Below are 17,615 nucleotides of genomic sequence, written 5' to 3' on the forward strand. Positions count from 1 at the left end.
TATCTGTGTGTATGCTGGTGAAAGAGCAAGCTTGGAGAGCTTGGCAACTTATCACAGCACCACAGGGTGAAAGGGAGCCCAGGCTGGTGGGTCAGGCGGTCTCAGTGGTACCCTAGTTCCAAGTGGTACCCTGGGAGGAACCCGTCACACATGTATAGATATAATTAGAAAATATGGGGAGTTTCTGCACAATTTGAAGGTGCTGAATTTGCCCAGCGGACAGGATGAGAAAAAGGAATTATCTTAGTCAACCAGCAAAATACACACAAATCAACACCTTGTCATCTTGGGCAGACACCACTGACTTCATTCCTGCTATATGCTTCTAATGAACAAAATGACTATTTAACATTCAGTTGATCTGCAGAGCTGGCCAAGCAGAACGTTTTTAGCCATCCAGGCAGTCTGGCTTTAAATGTGACCTGGAAGTGTTGATCAACCAGGCGATGAAGTAAAGTTCAGTGGAGTTTAGTCTTTTCTGAATTCACTTTTAGGACATTTCCTGCTCTTCCTACACTAAGGACCAGCCTAAACAAGCTGTAATTTAGAACATGTCTCCAAAACTGCAGCTGAAGTGGGGAAATCAATCTGCACCTCACCTGCACAAAGGTGGTGGGGCAAGACACATGTGCCATCACTGATGGTGTTATTTACATGGAGAAAAATAAGCAGGGCCTGGCTGACAGCCAGGATGGACCTCGTGCCAGATGGAAACCAAGGCTCATATCAGCTGATAGGGACTGATATGTGATTGCAAGATGAAGCAAACAAGCTCAGTAGTTCCTGAAAAAGCTTCCCAAAGACAGACTGCCATCTAGCTGATCAGTACATCACAGCACATATATGTTCTGCAACGAATCACAGAGGGTGGCATTTTCAGAGCACTGGCTCAGCTCTGTTCCCATTCATGTCAGTGGAAATTGACTTCAGTGGGAGTTAGGCCAGTGCTGAGTGCCTCTGAAAATTGCACCTCTCTCTGAGATACACACAAGCCTACCTTCTACTATACAGCCCCTTGTGGTGGTGAATGTTTAACTCTCCCCAAGGCATAGACATGTGCATCCTCATGTGAATGAGGGGGGATTTGATAGCTGCTTTCAACTATCTGAAAGGGGGTTCCAAAGAGGATGGCTCTAGATTGTTCTCAGTGGTAGCAGATGACAGAACAAGGAGTAATTGTCTCAAGTTGCAGTGGGGGAGATTTAGGTTGGATATTAGGAAAAACTTTTTCACTAGGAGGGTGGTGAAGCACTGGAATGCATTACCTAGGGAGGTGGTGGAATCTCCTTCCCTAGAAGTTTTTAAGGTCAGGCTTGATAAAGCCCTGGCTGGGATGATTTAATTGGGGATCGGTCCTGCTTTGAGCAGGGGGTTAGACTAGATGACCTCCTGAGGTCCCTTCCAACCCTGAGATTCTATGATTCTATCCTATCCTATGTTGGAAATTACTACTGCCTCTGCTTCTGTAAATGCTGCAAGTTCTTGCCACATGTTTCAACCTACCTATCTGGAAGATATTTTCATTTTTAATGTGAATATTAAATGCAAAGAAACACTGTCAATTTGAAAATAGTATTTCTGCCTGAATGCTTTGCAGAGACAAGGTGGGGGAGGTAATATCTTTATTTGGACCAACTTCTGTTAGTGAGAGAGACAAGCTTTCGAACTACACAGAGCTCTTCTTCTAGCTTTGTGTAGCTGGAAAGCTTCTCTTGCTCTCATCAACAGAAGTTGGTCCAGCAAAAGATATTGCCTCACTCACCTTGTCTCTCTAATGTTTTGGGACTGACAGGACTATAACACTGCGTACACCAATGAATGCTTTGCACACAGTTTTGCTACAAGTAACAACTGTATTCACTAAAACTGAAAGAAGCTAATGTACAGATTCATTTTCCTCCATGTTTCAGTTTACTTTGTTCATTTGAACTCACCTGGACCCTGAGTCTTCATTTACCCTAAGTCTCCTTGCAAATTTATCCCCACTCAGAGGCTCCTAATGCTGCCAGAGTGGTGCAAAGGGGCCCTAGAGTAAATGAAATCAGACTCCATGTTTCACTTGTTCCTGTGTTAGTTTCACAGGGGATAGTCACGTAGCAAGCAGTAGGAAGGGTGGATTAGTGGCTAAGACATTGGTGTGGAGTGCACGAGCTGATTTAGCCACACATGTCTTGCATGACCCTGGACAAGTCACTTACTTTACTCCAGGCCTTAATTCCCCATGTATAAATTGGGGCAAATATTTCCATACCCCACAGTGCTGTTGAGAGGTTCAAATCCTTTAGTGATTGTGTGGCACTCATATACTATGGTGATAAGGACCCAGACAAGGGGGAGACTAAGTGAAATGGCTTTTATATGCGAGCAGGGTCTAAATGAACTCTCCTATGACAGAGGGGGGAGAGACTTCAGGAGCAAACTGTATTTACATGAACACACCTACTCTGTGTAGGGATCTAGCAGACAGGAGCCGTGTAGCTCCAAGTGATAAGTTTTGGCTGGTGTTGGGTTACAAATCCCTTTAGTACCGAATGCAGGGGAGTGAAATGTTATCAATGTTACCTTCATTGTACGACTAAAGGAGAGCAGAACTGTGCAGGGTCACCCTCAACTGAAAGGAACTCACTAAGCCAGGGGCTCGAATGCCAGACCCCTGTGAAAGTCAGAGGGGTGGGGACAGGTGTCCCAGCCAGCTGGTGTGGCCTCTCCCTCAGGGTCTCTGGCCTGGTTTAACCTGTTTTTTCCCACTGTTCAATGATAGACCTCAATAGGCTTCAATAGGAGCCTTTTGTTATTTCAAGTACTCAATAAGAGCTGAAATCACTTATGGAGGGGCAGTGTTTCTGCCCAGTCTGCTGAGAGCTAAAAATCACGAAGAGACTGATGTGCAGAGGTCACAGGGGAGAGCAGGTGGCAGCAGAAGGTAACTGACAGTCAGCTGGTGAAAGCGGTTGGCAGTGGGTGGCGGGGCAGCCAGGTGGTGAGGGACAGTGACTGGAGGGATGGCCAGGTGGTGAGGAGCAGCAGCTGGTGGGGCAGCCCGCAGAGAGGAACTGTGGCTGGCAGGGCGGCTGATGGAGAGGAGCTGTGGCTGGCGGGTTGTAGAACTCAAGAACATGAGGTGGAAGGCACCACCCCATGCACTCTGGGGTGGGCGTCCTGCTCACAGTTTAATGTTTATGAATCTGGCTTATGGCATTTTCCCTAATTAATTTCAGGTGACTTCCCTCCTTTCATTAAAAGTTTCTTTTCTACACTCAGACTCTGTGCTTGTGAGTGGGGAAGTACTGCCTCTCAGAGGTGCCCAGGGGTGGTGTGTAATTTTCCCAGGTTACTGGGTGGGGGCTCAAGCCAATTCTGTGTTGTACTGTAGATATTGAACCCAGCCCTGGTTGCTGCCGGCTCCACCTGGCAGAAGGGTTACATATAGATATCAACAAGGGAGCAGAGAAGCCCTTATAAGGCATTTTTGAAGATTTTTTTAAAGTCATGATATAATGGGCCTGCTTCTGCACCGTCCTGCACTCTATGAAATCACTTACACCATCCCGATTTGGGAAATTGCGCTGCTTTATGTGACTGCACAGGGTGCAGGGTGCTAGAGATTCAGACCTGCAAAGAGCAAGATGGCAGAGAATCAGGCTCACAGTTTAAAACAGGAGCGATCAGAAAATGGACATGTTTGTAATTAGTATAGTCTTGGCCATCTGCTGCTTGGGAGCAAATGTCAACTATGTACCAGAAGTCGAGAGAGATTAAACGAGGAGAGGGGAAGAGTAGACCAAGACACTGGAAACAACCTTTGACAAGTGACCATGGCCAAGGACAGAGATTTAGAGGGGGTTGGATTAAGCTTTAGCATTATCCGATTTAAATCCTCAAGAGAAATTACATTAAACTGTGGGATATCTTAACTGCTACCTCTACCAGGACTAAATGGTCACGCAAAGGGGGGCAGCTTTGGACAATTAATTAAACTACAGGGAAAAACCCCAGATGTGTCTGAGGATCCCATTAGCTCTACAAAGTAGGGCAGGGACTGTCAGCAGAGGTGCTGGAATGCTTCAGACGTAGGAAGTCCCCTAATGGAGGGGATTATGAGACACGTACAGAGAGCCTCGAACAACAAACACACCCTTGCAAAATCAAGCTTGAGACAGAGCTGCTTTAAGCAGTAAAACCTAGCATGGTATCATAGCATTGGGGCTCAGGGGAGGATTACAGCCTGCTTTGAGTGGTTGTAGGAAGCAGAAAGCTGGAGAGTGAGTGACTTTAACCTCTCCAGAAAAGCAAAAATTGCCCTGAAATTGCACCATCTTGACTGGTTTATTGCTGACACAAAATGGAATGTACATGTAAGATTAGGTGACAGCCCCAGGAGAGTCGCCAGGGCTAGCTGATTTGGGGGTTCAAACACCAAGGGACGCCACACCTGCAAGTCTTTTAGGGAATGCCTCAGATGGCTCTGGGAGCAAGCATCCCAGCCTGGGACCACAGACTTGTGTTAGCGGGGCTCATGCTAGTGCTCTAGAAATAACTATGTAGACAGTGCTTTGAGCTGCAACATCTACACTGCTAATTTTAGCAAGTTAGCGCAAGCTTGTCAACCCAGATGCAGACTCGTACCAGATGCAGTGTAGATATGCCCAGAGAGAGTTTAATTCCAATTTACTGGAAAGCTTCTCTCATCACAAAACAGACCGAAGTCTGCAGGGGAAGCTATGGCCAGTCAGACTCGCAAGTATTCATTCAGGGTCCCTCCCAATCCAAGCCGGTCCTAACATGAAAAACCAGTTTAGTGAAAAACATTGTAATGCAGAAATTTCGTTTTGAAAGTTTTGAAACAGACCCATTTTTCAACTTTAAAAACTCATGAATTTAAAAAACATGTGTCCATAATTGTTCTGGAAAAGATCCTCAAACATGATAGAGAAAGTTTTCTGGTATCAAATATCCAGGTTTTTGGTAAATGAAAAACGTTGATACCTATGCGGATCACATTATCAACAAACATTTACATATATTTTTTCAAGCCAGGTGTATTTTGCAAGAAATGAAGTTTTGATGTTGACAATTTTTTGCAAGAAATGTTTTTGGGGAAAAAAGAAGCTATTTCTAAATGAAAACCTAGTGACTTGCAAATTGTTTATCAGGTCTAGCATGGAGCACTGGAAAAGAGGGACCTTTCAGCTGCAGGTTCAGATAGAACATGTTCCTTCTTGGTTGCAAAGCCCTTTCCTGTTGCCGACTAGGGGCATGACTATAATCCAGGAATGGGTGAACCTCAACACAGTGGGATCTGGAGTTTCCTTTGGAGAACTGTTCAGATGCACATCCAAAGTCTATCTTAACTCTATGAACTTTGTGGGCTGGAAATCTCATAAGAACAGGCATTCTTGTAAATGTCTACTTCTGGCCCCAAAAATCATGAAAAGATAGCATCTCTTGGAGAGTTTTGGAACTTCCACATTCAACCCAAGCACAGAAACAGAAGTGGGAAGGGGATTCATAGATTCCAAGGCCAGGTGGGACCATTGTGATCATCTAGTGTATAACACAGGTCAAAGAACTTTCCTAAAATAATTCCTAGAGCATTGAGTATTAGGAGGGCAGGGGGAGACTTGCCTAAATATTTCAGAATCATGAAAAGTGGTTTGGTTTAAATTAGGTGGAAGTTCAGGTGGAGGATCTTCTTCTGTCCCTAGTATGTTGAGTGATCAGGAAATTTTTGATGAAATGTTTTCATCAAACCCAAAACTTCATGGGAAAGGGTGTCCAATTTCGCATTCTGAAACATTTTTGAGAAAAAAAATTAAAACCTTTCAAAATTGTCAAAATGTCCCATTTTTACATTTTCACAATGAAAAGTTTGGGGTATGGCTCAAAAGATTTTCAGTTAGAAATTTAAGTTAATTTATAGCATTTTTTAAAAATGAAAAAAGGTCAAAATCAAAACAAAATGTTTACAATGACGTTAACATTTACTTTTGATGATCGGTTTGCAAAATTTTTCAAGATTTCAACTTTTCATCCCAGATTGGAATCAGAGAAATTTCCAAAATTTCAAAAAAATGTCAGGAGGTGAGATCTAGTTCCTACTCCGCTCCACACGTGACATCGGTGAAAGCTAATCAGAAAATGCTAGTTGTGTCCAGATGCAATTTTATATACAGCCCCCACATGCAAATAGGTGTTCTTCTTCCATCCAGCTTGGAATGGTTCTTCTTGGGTGTTCTTGCCCAGCTCCACTTTCTGTATACCCCAGTGAAGGAGATCTGACCAGGGTATGACAAATGTATTGAGGGAAAAATCATTTCTGCAACAAAAATGATTAGGGATACGGAACAGCTGCCATATGAGGAGAGATGAAGAAGACTGGGACTTCTCAGCTTGGAAAAGAGATGACTATGGGGAATATGATAAAGGTCTATAAAATCATGACTGGTGTGGACAAAGTAAATAAGAAAGTGTTATTTACTCCTTCTCATAACACAAGAACTAGGGGTCACCAAATGAAATTAATATGAAACAGGTTTAAAAACAAACAAAAGGAAGTATTTCTTCACACAACGCACAGTCAACCTGTAGAACTCCTTGCCAGAGGATGTTGTGAAGGCCAAGACTATAAAAGGGATCAAAAAAGAACTAGATAAATTCATGGAGGATAGGTCCATCAATGGCTATTGGCTAGGATGGGCAGGGATGGTGTCCCTAGCCTCTGTTTGCCAGAAGCTGGCAATGCGTGACAGGGATTGCTTGATGATTACCTGTTCTGTTCATTCCCTCTGGGGCACCTGGCATTGGCCACTGTCAGAAGACAGGATACTGGGCTAGATGGACCTTTGGTCTGACCCAGTATGGCTGTTCTTATGTTCTTATTATATTTACCATCTGTTAATTAGACAAAGCAATACTTGTCCACAAGGACAGTAGTAGTAGAGAAGGACAGCTCCCAGACTGCTGCGCTGGGCATCACAACATGGGGAGTAGATGGCCGCCAGCCCTCTGTGGAGAAAGAGGTGGTTAGGAACTATTTAGAAAAGCTGGACATGCACAAGTCCATGGGGCCGGACGAGTTGCATCCGAGAGTGCTAAAGGAATTGGTGGCTGTGATTGCAGAGCCATTGGCCATTATCTTTGAAAACTCGTGGCGAACTGGGGAAGTCCCAGATGACTGGAAAAAGGCTAATGTAGTGCCAATCTTTAAAAAAGGGAAGAAGGAGGATCCTGGGAACTACAGACCAGTCAGCCTCACCTCAGTCCCCAGAAAAATCATGGAGCAGGTCCTCAAAGAATCAATCCTGAAACACTTACATGAGAGGAAAGTGATCAGGAACAGCCAGCATGGATTCACCAAGGGAAGGTCATGCCTGACTAATCTAATCGCCTTCTATGATGAGATTACTGGTTCTGTGGATGAAGGGAAAGCAGTGGATGTATTGTTTCTTGACTTTAGCAAAGCTTTTGACATGGTCTCCCACAGTATTCTTGTCAGCAAGTTAAAGAAGTATGGGCTGGATGAATACACTATAAGGTGGGTAGAAAGTTGGCTAGATTGTCGGGCTCAATGGGTAGTGATCAATGGCTCCATGTCTAGTTGGAAGCCGGTGTCAAGTGGAGTGCCCCAGGGGTCGGTCCTGGGGCCGGTTTTGTTCAATATCTTCATAAATGATCTGGAGGATGGTGTGGATTGCACTCTCAGCAAATTTGCGGATGATACTAAACTGGGAGGAGTGGTAGATACGCTGGAGGGCAGGGATAGGATACAGAGGGACCTAGACAAATTGGAGGATTGGGCCAAAAGAAATCTGATGAGGTTCAATAAGGATAAGTGCAGGGTCGTGCACTTAGGACGCAAGAACCCAATGCACAGCTACAGACTAGGGACCGAATGGCTAGGCAGCAGTTCTGCGGAAAAGGACCTAGGGGTGACAGTGGACGAGAAGCTGGATATGAGTCAGCAGTGTGCCCTTGTTGCCAAGAAGGCCAGTGGCATTTTGGGATGTATAAGTAGGGGCATAGCGAGCAGATCGAGGGACGTGATCATCCCCCTCTATTCGACATTGGTGAGGCCTCATCTGGAGTACTGTGTCCAGTTTTGGGCCCCACACTACAAGAAGGATGTGGATAAATTGGAGAGAGTCCAGTGAAGGGCAACAAAAATGATTAGGGGTCTGGAACACATGATTTATGAGGAGAGACTGAGGGAACTGGGATTGTTTAGTCTGCAGAAGAGAAGAATGAGGGGGGATTTGATTTGATAGCTGCTTTAACTACCTGAGAGGTGGTTCCAGAGAGGATGGTTCTAGACTATTCTCAGTGGTAGAAGAGGACAGGACAAGGAGTAATGGTCTCAAGTTGCAGTGGGGGAGGTTTAGGTTGGATATTAGGAAAAACTTTTTCACTAGGAGGGTGGTGAAACACTGGAATGCGTTACCTAGGGAGGTGGTAGAATCTCCTTCCTTAGAAGTTTTTAAGGTCAGGCTTGACAAAGCCCTGGCTGGGATGATTTAATTGGGGATTGGTCCTGCTTTGAGCAGGGGGTTGGACTAGATGACCTCCTGAGGTCCCTTCCAACCCTGATATTCTATGATTCTACAGTGAGATGACATGAATGGAGCTGAGGAAGCAGCTATCAAGGATAATCTTTTGGCAATTGAAATATGCCTAAACCGTCCAGTGTGTAAAAGTACAGCCCTGTAATTTGGTGCTGAAAGGGGATATTGAAACCCCATGCAAAGTTATCAGAAATTTGCAAGTGACTATGACACAGCAATACAAAGGAACCCGTTTTCTATCCTCCTATTTATGAATATAGGGTTAACCACACAATCGACATGTCACACCTCTGTCATAAATTGATGGGAGAAACTACATTTGTATGTTTATTTACACAGATGTTCCTTTGCAAAAACACTAGAAGACAAACTCTGAGTTCCAAACAGCTCACAATTTCGCTCTGTCTGATACAACCCACATGACAAATGACCAGGCACAAAAGCAGACAGTGAAGAGGAGAGAAGAAATCAGTGCTGGATGGCTAAGCAAAAGAGTATTTGCAGAGCAAATCTCAGGAAAGAGTGGGAAGTGGGGGCGGGGGGAGGGGGTCCATGGGAAAGGAGGGCAGTGGGATGAATGTCTGCAGAACGATCTACAGTGTAAACAGATTTCAGAGTAGCAGCCGTGTTAGTCTGTATTCGCAAAAAGAAAAGGAGGACTTGTGGCACCTTAGAGACTAACCAATTTATTAGAGCATAAGCTTTCGTGAGCTACAGCTCACTTCCTCAGATGCATATCGTGGAAACTGCAGCAGGCTTTATATATACACAGAGAATTACCAGCAGGACAGTGGGGTGGGAATAGGTATTGTTTCATATTCTCTGTGTATATATAAAGCCTGCTGCAGTTTCCACGATATGCATCTGAGGAAGTGAGCTGTAGCTCACGAAAGCTTATGCTCTAATAAATTGGTTAGTCTCTAAGGTGCCACAAGTCCTCCTTTTCTTTTTAGTGTAAACAGAGATCACTTCACCTGTGTCTGAACTGTGGAATTGTGGCCAGCTTTGCAACAGCATCACACTAGTGCTGGGAGGAGGCAGAAGGGGGAGTGAATAAGAATATTGTATCCAGATGAGATGAGAGGGTACTTGGGGTTTTGCATCAGCAGAATTAAATATGAACCAGTATTTAACCAAGACACTAGGGCTGACACCCTCATGCTGAGGTGGCACATAATGTCCGGTGCTGCAGAGAGCTTTCCTTTTCTCTTTTGTCCCCCCAGCTTCCTCCATCTTCTGAGAGGGGGCAAGCTTAGTGTTATCCCACAGCTGCCATCCCTTTCCTCACTCTGTCCTGCTCTCCCTGTTCCCTTGTTCTTTTCAAATTATCATGACCTGTCCCTGGCTGCCTCTCTGCACCGGGAGCTGTGGTTGGCTGGAAAACAATCCAATATGGAGGACAGTCCTTTTATAGACTAAGCCCCTCTCCCAGGAAGGCATATTCCAAAGCTCCAGAGCTGTTTCATCTGTGCTGGTCAAAGTCACTTTTGCATCCACAGTTCTGGTCACTTGGACACACACAATACACAACTACAGACAAGTACTGATGCATGATCTGCAGGGGCAGTCAGGTAAGTAAACGTCCAAGCAGCCTGAGTGGCAGATACAAATAACTGCGAGTGTTAAACTGTAACTGCAAATTGCAAGTATAAAACTAGAAGCCAACTTCTGACAATCTGGTACTGCATTTGTAATAACAACACATAAGAAACTGTGTTGCACTAGAATGACAGGCTACTGGAGGTTTAAAGACAATATTTTTGCTGCTCACTAATTGCTGTATGCTAAGTAAAGAAGCAGTCATTATTAACCAACAATTTTAGAAGTTCTGAGACATAAGAAAACCCAAGTGTGAAAATAAATCCCAAAGATTCGTTCTAACCACTGTTGTGGAAACACAAGAGGTTTCCAGCAGTCTGTGATGCCACTTTCATAGTATGGCAAGGGACCTTAACCAAAAAATTAGCAAGCTTTAACTATGCTAAACATATCACCTTAGGTTAGCAAAGTTTTAGTCAATGTCCAAGCCTTCAGATTTAGACTTTCAATCAAGTGACTAATTACCAGCGCTTTGGAGAGCAGAGATTTCAAATTTAATGAGACACTCTTAACACAGAGCTAACAACTTCAGATATCTAAGCATTCTAAAATCCAGGAAGGATGATAAAAAAGGGAAGATTATACCCCCCCACACACACACTTTAGGATTTGCTTAAAAGAAACCAGGGTGCACCACTCCTGCTAGTGCTTTGAAATTGTGATGTATTTATTACGAGGGGGCAGATCCTGAGCTGCTGCAGCTGAGTGTAGCTCCACTGATTTCAACAGAGCTACATGGATTTAAGCAGCTAAGGAAGTTGGATGCATGTTTATGGCACCAGAGTTGTGCTCGCTTGGGGTCTGCCCACACTGCAATGAGAGGTGGGACGGCAGGACAAGTAGACATGCCCGAGATACCTTTGGTCTAGCTAATTTGAATAACAATAGCAGTGAAGCCATGGCAGCACTGGCAACTGTACAAGCCCACCTGGGTCTTGTTTAGATAGATATTTGACAGGTTTCAGAGTAACAGCCGTGTTAGTCTGTATTCGCAAAAAGAAAAGGAGTACTTGTGGCACCTTAGAGACTAACCAATTTATTTGAGCATGAGCTTTCTGTAGCTCACGAAAGCTCATGCTCAAATAAATTGGTTAGTCTCTAAGGTGCCACAAGTACTCCTTTTCTTTTTATAGATATTTGAGTGGCTAGTCCAAGCTGCTGCAGCTTTCTTGCTAGTGTTATTTGAGCTAGATCAAAGCTAGCTTGAGTATGGCTACTTGTGCTGCAATCATACAACTGACTGCAGTGTAGACATTCTCTTGGATCCATCCTCCCCTTCAGATGTTAAAAGCCAGGAGAACCCAAGTGAGCTAGTTAAGATAAAGCAGGGAATGACCCACACATCAGCCATCACACAAACTGGAGGGGATCCAAAACTTTTACTGGGCTCAGAAAAAATTGGATAACATTAATTTTTTTCCTTCATTTTCTCAGTTCAGGATCAGAAGCGAAAGTGCCAAAATACTGTGAGGAAGACTCTATCCCCACCCTGACACCAAACATTTCCCCAGAGAGGCTGTTATGAGATCTCCAACCCAATGCTCTTCACTCCAGATGTTCTAAGCATCTGAACTTTGGTGTGTTTATGTGAATCAAACTTCCCAGCCCTCCGCATGCTGCATGTCCCCAGGATACCAGAGCAAAAGAAATAACATCATGAAAGCACCAGGGAGTCAGGACTAAGAACAGGAGAGAGGTACCAAAGATCAACACAAACCAGCAAAATCAGAGAACAGATACCTGAACTAGAGCTCATGTGATACACTCACAGTCACCTACTGTGTAGACCAGAGGTAGTCAAACTGCGGCCTGTGGGCCACATCCAGCCTGCGGGACCATCCTGCCTGGCCCTTGAGCTCCCAGCTGGGGAGGCTGGCCAGGTCACGGGCTGTGAATTTTTGTTTGCTGCCAATGACCTGTTCATGACTTTTACTAAAAATACCCATGACTAAAATGTAGTCTTATTCATACATCATGTTTTCTAGACCTTTAATCATTTTTGTTGCTCTTCTCTGGACTTTCTCCAATTTGTCCACATCTTTCCTGAAATGTGGCACCCAGAACTGGACACAATACTCCAGTTGAGGCCGTATTAGCGTGAAGTAGAGTGGAAGAATGACTTCTTGTGTCTTGCTTACAACACTCCTGCTAATACTAACCAACTCCTATATACTACAGGGTAATGAAGTTTACCACAGACTTTAATGGGAGCAGAATTAGGCCAGTGCTGAGCACTTCTGAAAATTCCCTCCCTTAATTCAGATTGTAAATGTTTTAGGGCAGGGATCGTCTCTTACTATCTATATTTACAGTGCCTAGAACAGTGGGGCCCTGATCTTTTGGGGCCTTTGAGCATGATGTAATACGAAGTATTTATTATTAATTATTATTATTATTACAACAACAGTATGGTTGGTCATCAAAGCCCAGTGGGATCAAATTCTGGTCTCTCTCACACAGATGTTAATCTAAATCTCAGTGGAGTTATTCTGGATTTGTATCCAGATAACTGAGATCAAGATCTGGCCTCTGGTTCTGTTTATCTTCTCTGAGCGGATAATTAAAGAGAAGGAGGGCCTGAGCAAATCACTTGGAACAAGTATTCGCCCATCTTTAGCTACCAGCAAAACCATTGTCTATAACACTAGTAGTATACTGCATCCGGTTCTAGGGTCCACATTTTAAAAAGGTGGGTGAAAAATTGGAGATGGTGCAGAAAAGAGCCACAAAAATGATCTGCGGGCTAGAGAAAATGCCTTATAAGGAGAGACATAAGGAGCTGTTTAGCTCATCAAAAAGAAGATTGAGAGGCAACTTGATTACAATGTATAAGTATCTTCACAGGGAGAAAATACCAAGACCTAAAGGGCTCTTTAATCTAGTAGAGAAAGGAAGAACAAGAACAAGTGGCTGGAAATTGAAGCCTGATAAACTCAAATGAGAAAGAAAGTACAAATTGTTAACAGTAAGGGTGACTGACCACTGGAACAAACTATCAAGGGAAGTGGGGGATTCTCCAACTTTTGAAGCCTACAAATCTAGACTGGATGCCTTTCTGGAAGGGACACTTTAGTCAAAACGCAAATTATTGGGCTCAATATCGGGGTAACTGAGTGAAACCTGATGGCCTGCAATATACAGGAAGTCACTAGACGATCTAGTGGTCCCTTCTGCTCTTAAAATCTACGGAACCAGTTCACTGGGTCCTGTGGCTGTCAATCATTTTCTGCAGTGGGTTGATTTCTCTTGGGTGTGGATTGGACTAATCTTCATGATACTGTTTTGGAGCAGATTGAGTTTGGAACACAGGGATTGAAACACCAGATCAGAAGCTGGTCTGTGTAATCTGACATTGGCCCAAATTGGGAGCTTCAGAGGAAAGCAAAAAAATAGGACTATCAATTAATCACAGTTAATTCACGCAATTAGCTCAAAAAATTAATCGTGATTAAAAAAAATGAATTGCGATTAATCACACTGTTAAACATTAAAAGAATACCAGTTGAATGTTTTAAATATTTGTGGATGTTTTTCTACATTTTCAAATATATTGATTTCAGTTACAACACAGAATACAAAGTGTGCAGTGATCACTTTATATTATTTTTTAATTACAAATATTTTCACTGTAAACATGATAAAAGAAATAGTATTTTTCAATTCACCTCATATAAGTACTGAAGTGCAATCTCTTTATCGTGAAAGTGCAACTTGCAAATGTAGATTTTTTTTGTTACATATAACATTCCACATTTACACAAATAGAAAATTAAAAGCTCTCCCATTTGCAAGTGTGGTCACTCAAAACCAAAACAATGTAAAACTTTAGAGCCTACAAGTCCACTCAGTCCTACTTCTTCGCGAAGACAAACAAGTGTGTTTATATTTAGGGGAGCTAATGCTGCCCACTTCTTATTTACAATGTCACTTGAAAGTGAGAGCAGGCATTGCAAGGTATTTATGTGCCAGATATGCTAAACATTCGTATGCCCCTTCATGCTTCAGCCACCATTCCAGAGGACATGCTTCCATACTGATGATACTCATTAAAAAAATAATGTGTTAATTAAATTTGTGATTGAACTCCTTGGGGGAGAATTCTATGTCTCCTGCTCTGTTTTACCCACATTCTGCCATATATTACGTGTTACAGCAGTCTCAGATAATGACCCAGCACATGTTCTTTGATTTAAGAAGACTTTCATTGCAGATATGACAAAATGCAAAGAGGGTACCAATGTGAGATTTCTAAAGGCAGCTATAGAACTCAACTCAAAGTTTAAGATTCTGAAGTGCTTTCCAAAATCCGAGAGGGGCGAGGCGTGGAGAATGCTTTCAGAAGTCTTAAAAAGGAACACTCCTATGTGGAAACTACAGAACCTGAACGACCAAAAAAGAAAATCAACCTTTTGCTTTTGGCATCTGACTCAGATGATGAAAATGAATGTGTGCCAGTCCGTACTGCTTTGGATTGTTATTGAGCAGAACCCGTCATCAGCACTGACGCATGTCCTCTGGAATGGTGCTTAAAGCATGAAGGGGGACATATGAATCTTTAGAGCATTTGGCATGTAAATATCTTGTGATGCTGGCTACAACAGTGCCATGCAAATGCCTGTTCTCACTTTCAGGTAACATTGTAAACAAGAAGCAGGCAGCATTATCTTCTGCAAATGTAAACAAATTGGTTTGTCTGAGCGATTGGCTGAACAAGAAATAGGACTGAGTGGACTTGTAGGCTCTAAAGTTTTATATTGGTCTATTTTTGAATACAGTTATTTTTTGTACATAATTCTACATTTGTAAGTTCAACTTTCATGATAAAGAGATTGCACTAACGTACTTGTGTTAGGTGAATATTATTTATTTTGTTTTTTACCATGTAAATATTGGTAATTAAAATAAATATAAAGTGAGCACTGTACACTTTGTATTCCATGTTGTAATTGAAATAAATATATTTGAAAATGTAGAAAACATTCAAAATATTTAAATGGTATTCTATTATTGTTTAACAGCGTGATTAATTGCACAATTGTGATTCATATTTTTAATTGCTTGACAGCCCTACAAAAAAGCAACCCCTCCCCCCCAAAACCCCAGTGCACTTAGCTGGTTGTGCAATCCTGTGCCAAAGGATTAAATATTTTCCTTGCATTCCTAAACCACAGGACTGCTCTGTTTACATGGCCCCTTGCCTCAGTATTTTCAGGATCTTGGTGGGCATCATTAGAATACACATGCAGGCAGTTTCCTATATTGTACAGCATGGTTGGTTTGGTTTTTTTAAATACACAGTGTGATTATGGTCTATTGTGCCCATAATCCAGGGATTAAGGGTCCTTAACAGAGTGCATTGGCCCACTTGACCAAGAGTGCCTGCTATCACGCTATTGATCTAGGGACTACAGAGGCATCTCACACCCCATGCTGTGGGTCCAATACTAAAAAAGTGCCATCCATGGAATTATTAACACAGTTCCTTCAAAGCTCTCCACGTTCATTGTTCTCCCACCCAAATACTGACTAGGCTAGTCCTTGCTTAGCTAGTGAGACATGATGAGCTCACAGTCCAAGGGGGGATGGTCACCATTAGGCAACCTCTGGCAGCAAGGAGCTGATGTTGGGGCTCTGATGCCATGCACTTTCCTGGCAGAGCAGGAAAAAGGTGAGGCCAGAATACGCTGTGCTACACTGACCCTTGGCTCCTGCTGTGGCTCTTACAGCCCAGGGTAATTTAGAGCCACCCTTGGGCTGATCTAACCTGGCCCAGGCACACAAACCAGTGCAGCTCCATTGACTCTAGTGCTGATTTACACCAGCTGAGGATCTGTCCTGGCATCTCCACAGCGAAAGGGTAAGGTAGGAGTGACATTTATTCCTCTAATATTTATGTGCTGGCTGCTGAATGTTATTTGACAGGGCAAATATTTACCCTCAGTATCGCTGATAGCATCAGTAACCATGAACAGCATTATCTGAAGAATAATCAATGTTCAGTTGAAACTCTCGGGACCCAACAGCTGATCCTAAACTACCTTGGTAGACAGAGAATCCTGGTCAAACACTCCAATATATGTGTCTACTTGCAATATCTATGTTTGCATTTTTTCACAGACGTCTCCAGGATTGGCTGTTGGGTAGAGCTGGGCAGGAAATGTGTTTCCCACTCTGGGAATATTTTTGAGAGTTTGGATTTGTTTCCCATTCTGCATCAGGAAAAACCAGAGCCCCCCTCCCCCCTTTTCTTAAAAAAACCCACAAACTAGAGAGAGGGAGCCCCACCCCTGCCTAGCCAAGGACAAGACACTCACCTGGGCTGGGGGAGACCTGGGTTCCAGACCTTGCTCTACATCAGTCAGAGCAAAGACTTTAACTCAGGTCTCCACACAGCCCAGGTGAGTGCCCTGACCACCACCAGGCTACAGACTGTTCTGGAGTGGGGCTCTCTCTCTTTTTGACCAGCAATTCTATCTTGGAACAGTCCTGTGAACAGTTTCTGTTTTGACAAATCAGCCTTTTCCAACGAAAAATAATTTTGTTGAAAAATTCCTGACCAGGCTAGCTGCTAGGGAGAGTAGTCCCAGGGCCCTAGGGGCTCTTCTGGGGCGGCTGTTCACAGCTGATGTATTGCTGCACCAGTGATCTTCAACTGCCAGAAGGCAACTGGAGCTGGGCACAAACTGTAGCAGTACTGAGACTGCTGTAAACTGCTCCAGCTGTAGCCTGGCCATGATACATGAAGCTGGTACACTGCCAAATATGCCCAGTGTTTAAGGACATGATCACATACCATTTTTTTCACAGGACCACTGCCTTGTTCAGCGTATGGGATGGGCAGCACTCCCTTAAAGAGCAGCAATTCAGTATTTTGGCAGGGGTCCTATGGAAAAAATAGTGTGATTAAAAACTGTATCAACGCAAGTTCACAGGCAAGCTTAAATCTGGGATTTCCTAACTGTTGAGTGCCTGACTTTGCAACCTGACTAATGTTCTTTTAACATAGCTTGTCCCCTTCTGCACCATCTCCTCCCAGGTGTCCCAGTTCTGTTTACACCACAACACCAGTTCCTCATCCCTCACCTGGTCACTACTAGGGTTGCCAACCCTCCCAGTTTTGCTGGGAGTCTCCCGGAATTGGGCTCTATCTCCTGGAGGCTACTGAAGCGAAACCGGGAGATTTTAGGCTGCTAAAAGTCTGGCGTCACAGCGGGGCTAAGGCAGGCTCCCTACCTGCCCTGGCTCCACACTGCTCCTGGAAGCAGCCAGCATGACCCTGCAGCCCATGGGGTGGAGCCAGGAGGTCTCAGTGCACTGCCCTACCCCAAGCACCAACTTTGCAGCTCCCATTGGCCAGGAACTGCAGCCAATGGGAGCTGTGGGGGTGGTGCCTGCAGGCAGGGGCAGCGCGCAGAGCCCCCTGTGCCCCACCCCCCCGCCAGGGGCCACAAGGATGTG

The 17,615-nt window shown here is 43.9% G+C and overlaps 1 protein-coding gene across 5 annotated transcripts in view; it reads right to left on the reverse strand.

The window, feature by feature from the left end:
- The window catches only part of RALY (RALY heterogeneous nuclear ribonucleoprotein), a 277,011-nt gene that overhangs the window by 124,393 nt on the left and 135,003 nt on the right, over positions 1 to 17,615 (reverse strand). For 2 of the 5 annotated variants that reach the window (XM_084645720.1, XM_084645716.1), the window contains exon 3: positions 16,951 to 17,040. The exons of the other annotated variants lie outside the window; for them this stretch is intronic. In XM_084645720.1, the coding sequence (XP_084501846.1) occupies positions 16,951 to 16,953 (3 nt within the window). In that variant the 5' untranslated portion in view covers positions 16,954 to 17,040. The remainder of the gene's footprint in view (positions 1 to 16,950; positions 17,041 to 17,615) is intronic. 5 annotated transcript variants of the gene reach the window in all.

The sequence above is a fragment of the Lepidochelys olivacea genome (assembly GCF_965140295.1).
Source record: "Lepidochelys olivacea isolate rLepOli2 genome assembly, chromosome: 13".
Taxonomy (NCBI): domain Eukaryota; kingdom Metazoa; phylum Chordata; order Testudines; family Cheloniidae; genus Lepidochelys; species Lepidochelys olivacea.